The sequence below is a fragment of the Rutidosis leptorrhynchoides genome, chromosome 3 (assembly GCF_046630445.1).
Source record: "Rutidosis leptorrhynchoides isolate AG116_Rl617_1_P2 chromosome 3, CSIRO_AGI_Rlap_v1, whole genome shotgun sequence".
NCBI lineage: Eukaryota > Viridiplantae > Streptophyta > Magnoliopsida > Asterales > Asteraceae > Rutidosis > Rutidosis leptorrhynchoides.
In genome coordinates, this window is record NC_092335.1 from 154,134,617 (window position 1) to 154,140,632 (window position 6,016).

Genomic DNA, 6,016 nt, shown 5'->3' on the forward strand with positions numbered 1-6,016 from the left:
GGACCCCAAAGTTGTATAGTGTTAATGTGAAACATGCTTAAATGAAGGTTCCTTAGAAGAGGGCTATATAAGGAACCTATGTAGTCCTAATTAGATAGCCATTGTATTGTAACTGAATTCTAGAAGCTGTGGAATGTAAATTTTACCGAATCTCTCTCTTACCGAGTCTATTCCTTACTTACCGAATCTCATTCTAACACGTCACATCTTCCAATCTCAACATGATCTGACCTATCAAGTGGATACTCCAAAAAAGTCTAATGGTTCATCAGATGAAGAAGGCGTTTTGGATTCCAATCCTATTAACCCTACCCCCACTCCAATTAAAGTGCAAGTTAGTCCATTTACAGCTAACACCCCGGTTACCCCTCATCCCAATTTTAACAGTCCACCCTCGAGGCCAATATATAATTTCAATAGCCCACCAAAAGAATCTGTCCAAGAAACTCCTCTACCCAACAATTGTGCATTTAATACCCCTGGAAGCCCAAACCCAAAAGAAATAATAAATGAGCCCATACAAGAGCCCACAACTGAACCAACCCCACCCTTCAAAAAACAAGATAACCCCTTACCCTTTTCCAATTTCCCTTATGTTATCGAAAAGAAGTCTATAACAGCTTTCAAAGATACCGAATCTGACGATGACCATATAGGCCTTTCCAATCCATGTTTAGTCCAATCCTTAAAACCCATATCCACTTCTGTTAACGATATCCCCACTTCCTCTAAACAAAATCCACACCATCGTATTTTCAGATTCAAATCAAAAGGTACGCTTGAAAGTAAAATTCCAAAACAATCAAACACCAAACAATACCTGAACTCCTAAACTGTTACAATTGACATCCCGAACAAAAAAAAGGAAACATTCACATGGCTCACAAAGTTCAGCAGATATCCTTCGGGCTAGCATTCGTAACTGGAACTCATCATCAAAGATTCTGAATGCAAAGGCTCAAGCTCGAACAAAAATTGCAACTAGAAAGAAGAAGACCTCAAAAAGCAAAACCAACTCAGGTAATAGCAGCATTATCGGCTCACAATCCCTCTCAGGTAAAGCTCTTAATTATGATGATGTTGGGTCGAAATTGGGACTCACTTGAGTCGACTGTCAATAAACTGATTTACCCCTCGTGTTCAATCGTTTAGTTTCCAATGAAGATAATGACATTAAATATTAGAGGCTTAGGTTTAGATGATAGATTTAAAACAAGATGGTTCAAAAATCTTTGTGATCGTGAAATCCCCAATTTAATTGCCTTACAGGAAACCAAATGTCGAAAATTCCCCGAGTCTTGGATCGAAAAAATTTGGGGAAACGATAACTATAAATATGCTGTTAAAAATTCCAAAGGAAATTCGGGAGGAATACTATTGGTTTGGGACACTAGATTTTTTATTACTAACCGTGTGGTCGAACGTGAATCCTTTATTGCGATAAAAGGAAAGTGGCTAGATGCAGGTACCGAGCTCATTTTCATTAATGTTTACGGACCTCAAACCGACGAAGCTAAAAAGAAAATGTGGAGTGATCTCAATGAGGTAATGAATTACGATGAGGCAATGTGGATCATTCTTGGTGACTTCAACAAAGTTAGATTTGCATCCGAGAGAAAAAACACTGTTTTTGTTGAAAATAGAGCGGCAATGTTCAATAAATTCATAAAAGATAATGAACTTCTCGAGGTTCCACTAGGAGGTAGACTATATACGAGAATCAGTGACAATGGCCGTAAATTTAGTAAGTTAGATAGCATTTTAATTTCCGGGAATTGTCTTCAACAATGGCCAAATCTGTCAGCAAGCATTCTTGATAAAAAGCATACAGACCATTGCCCTATAGTTTTAACAGATGGAATTTCTGATTTCGGCCCGAAGCCCATTAAATTTTTCGACGAGTGGATTAAACATAAAGATACCTTTGATATTGTTAAAAGAACTTGAGATACGAATGTTAACTCTACTAAACCGGATTGCATCTTCAGGGATAAAATGAAAAACGTCAAGTTCGAACTCCAGAAATGGTACTCCACAACACACGGCAAATTGCAATCCGAGATCGATGACCTTTCAAAGGCTGTTACCGTATGGGAATTAAAGGCTGAATATAACAACCTTGATGAAAATCAGAGACATCAGTGGATGAATGACTGTGAATGTTTGTTCCAAAAAGAAAAGACACAAATGGAAATGTTAAAGCAAAAATCACGTTTCAAATGGGCCCTCGAAGGTGACGAGAATAGCAAATTTTTTCATTCGGTCATACGTCGACGAAAACACAACAATATTCATGGCGTCAACATAGTTGGAGTTTGGTCTACTAATCCATCTGAAATCAAAAAAGGAAGCTCACAATCACTTCAAATCCTTGTTTGAAAAACCGTCGGGTAAGAAATATAAACTAAATAACTGGTCAGGCCCCTGTTTAGACAAGGTAAAAGCTGATCTTCTTGTGGCTAAGTTCAATGAAAAGGAAATTTTTAAGGCAATTAAATCTTGTAGATCAAACAAAGCACCGGGTCTCGATGGTCTCAATATCTTTTTCTATACCAATCTTTTTCTATACCAAATTTTGGGAGATCATCAAAGATGACCTCTTGAGTGCACTAAACTGGTTTTGGGAGTCATGTAATATTTCAAACGGTTGTAACGCTTCCTTTATTACTTTAATTCCTAAAGTTAACAACCCACTTAATTCCGCAAATTAGTGACCAATAAGTTTAATCGGTAGCTACTACAAAATATTGTCAAAAATTTTAGCTAATCGTATTAGGAAAATCATTCCACTTTTTATTGGAGATGAACAAAGTGCTTTTATAAAAGATAGGAACATCCTTGATGGTGTTCTTATTGCCTTTGAAACCGTAGATGAACTAAAGGTCAAAAAAGAAAAAAAAATATCTTTAAAGTTGATTTTGAAAAAGCATTCGACTGTTTAGATTAGGACTTCTTAACGGATATAGTGGGCCTTATGGGTTTTCGGAAAAAATGGATTAAATGTATCCTTTCTTGTCTAACATCTACTTCGATTTACGTACTTGTAAACGGGACACCTAGTGATCAATTCTTTCCAAAACGGGGTGTTAGACAAGGGTATCCCCATTTTTTTTTATTCTTGCAAGTGAGGGCTTAAATTATCTTCTAAATTTAGCAATTAAAGAAAAGGTTATTAAAGGTGTTGAAACCGGATCCGATAAGGTAATTGTATCTTTTTGCAATACGCAGATGATACAATCATTTTGACAAATGGAACAATTTGGAAGTTAGAAACACTCTTAAAATTCTCAAATGTTTTGAAGAACTCTCGGGCCTAAAAATTAACCTTAGCAAAAGTTGTGTTTATGGTATTTGCACCTCAAAACAGGAATTAAACCTACTTGCAAATTGGTTCGGATGCAAAGAAGGTAGCTTCCCTTTTTTCTACCTTGGACTTCCTATCGGGGCTAACCTTAAACATCACCACCATCGGCAACCAATTTTCGACAAATTCAAAAAAAGATTAGCCACTTGGAAAGCGAAATCTATATCCTTTGGAGGTGACTTACTTTAATCAAATCCGTGCTTAGTAGTCTACCTTTATATTATTTTTCATTATTCAAGGCTCCATCTCGTGTTGTGAAAGAGCTCGAAGGTACGCGACGTGATTTTTTTTGGGGCGGGTTATCGGATAGTCAAAAAGTGGCTTGGGTTAATTGGAAACAAATGTTATTACCTTACAATTCAGAGGGCTAAATGTGGGGTCTTTAAAATATAAAAATTATGGTCTTTTAATTAAATGGTGGTGGAAGTTTCTTAATAATAATTGCAACTCACTTTGGGTTCGGGTCATTAAAAGTCTATACGGGAAAAATGGTGGGTTGGGTTGCTCCACTTCAATACCCGAGTGAAATTTAAAAAAAATTTTGAGCCCCCTTGGTTCAATATTATAAAAGTAGAACACACCCTAAGCAATTTAGGGTGTGATGTCACTAATGCGTTTATTAAAGTTCTAGGTAATGGCTCCAATACCGAATTCTGGAATGACAAATGGTGCGACTCAGATTCACTTAGAGTACTACTTTCGAAATTATAAAGGTTGGAAAAGGACAAACAAGCAACCGTCAACTGCAGATTCTCAAAGAATGATTCTGGTTCGATTTTTATGGGACTGGTCCAGCTTGCCAAGATGGCGGGCATGAACTGAATTGGAAAATTTGGAATGGAAACTCTCAGCTTACTCTTTCTCGGATGACACTGCTGATAAATGGAGATAGATCTTCACCTCTAACAGATCATATCTGGTGACGTCACTGATCAATATCTTACATGAAATAGAAACTGCAAACAGTCCAATCTTGAAACCTACACAAGTCAATAGGCTAATCCCTCAAAAAATAAGGATTTTTATTTGGCGCGCAAAGCAAAATCGTCTACGTGTTAGATCCGAACTCGATAAAAGAGGCATTGATGTTCACTCCACTAGATGCCCGATATGTGATGATGCTATTGAAACTCTCGAGCATCTTCTTTTACATTGCGAAATTGCTAAAGATATTTGGAATCGCATTCGCTCTTGGTGGAAAATAGATAATTTAAATGATTCAAACCTGTCGGAATTAGCAATGGCAAAAAACCATAACACCAAAACCGCAATGGGAGCTTCAATTTGGCAATCCATTATTTGGATTACAAGTTATTATATATGGAAAAACTGAAATGATATAGTCTTTAGCAAAGAGGGTTCGTGCTCCCCCAAAATCATATCGGACATCCAAGCAAAAAGCTTCGAGTGGATTAATAGCCGTGGCAACAAGCTTAATCTACATTGGCTACAATGGATTACTCATCCTTTAGCTTTCAATGTAAACCCGACACCAAAAGAGGGAATTGGCTAATTCATTTTTTTTACCCCTTTATCTTGATCAAAGTCTTAGTTGGGTTCAAATGAGTAGAATTGAATTGCTTTAACGCTGAAGTTGCCAGCACTGTGATTTGTTTTCTTCTCAGCTTGTTATTACACATGAACGACTCAGCTTCGATTACGAAAAAGGTTAAAGGGTTTTTCCTGAATTACTTAGCCCCCGATCCTTTCAATTGGTCTAATCCATACCGATCCTTTTCGTGTCTTATTACCTTTGTTTCATATATGCCTTGTAATTGTGTATCTTAGTTGGTGTATCATAGCTCTCGTGGTGTCTTAAGTGGTACCGTTAGATATAGATGTACTCTTGTATTATTTTATATCTTAATAAAATTGTTGATATTTCAAAAAAAACTGTTTAGACAACTTTTGTTTGTGTGTTATTGTCACACCCCCTAAATGGGACCGTGGGTCATATGTGACTAACCAATATCATAACACAAGTGTAAAGCGAGAACGACTCTATATGAGACGTTTTAATTAAAAACCAATGTATCATAGCAGCGGAAAGTATTAAGTCATTACAATTGAATCCTTAAAAATGTAAATGTAATCTAAGTGTTTTAATGCAATAATATAAATGATAATATGCGGACTCCAAAAGCAGCAAAGTCCAAATAGCACACAAATCTCTAGCAATCTTCACCTGAGACAAAACATGCTTAAAGTGTCAACCAAAAATGGTTGAGTGAACAACATAGGTTTAATATAGTTTTAGACCACAAGATTTAATTATAAAGTTTAATCAGTTCGTTAGTAGTGCTGAGGTGTATGATATCGAAACTAAACAAGTTACCCCGTGATCACTTTATTCGTTAGTGTCGTTAAATCATTATTATGTATCCATTGACCAACGGTCATCAGGATAGAGACGTCACTCTCAATAGCGCTACCCACAACAATTAAGCTTGCCAAAATTCCAGCAACTAACGATATCATGGCAGGGATTAAGCATGAAACAAAGCATGTCATAGCACAGTTTGAACTAATCAAAATAAAGTTTTCGTGTACTTGTGTCTAAGCGTAAAATAGTTTGAAAAAAAGCATGTGTCTCACCCCAAAAGTTCAAAATAAGTATATATAGATAGTTAAAAATTGGGGCTATGAAGTTTA

The 6,016-nt window shown here is 36.4% G+C and overlaps 1 protein-coding gene across 1 annotated transcript; it reads left to right on the top strand.

The window, feature by feature from the left end:
• The first annotated feature begins 948 nt into the window (after positions 1-948).
• LOC139900507 (uncharacterized) lies at positions 949-1,947 on the top strand. Its single transcript, XM_071883275.1, has 2 exons — positions 949-1,056; positions 1,153-1,947. The coding sequence occupies exons 1-2, from the start codon at positions 949-951 to the stop codon at positions 1,945-1,947; spliced, it is 903 nt and encodes a 300-aa protein (XP_071739376.1).
• Positions 1,948-6,016: the final 4,069 nt, after the last annotated feature.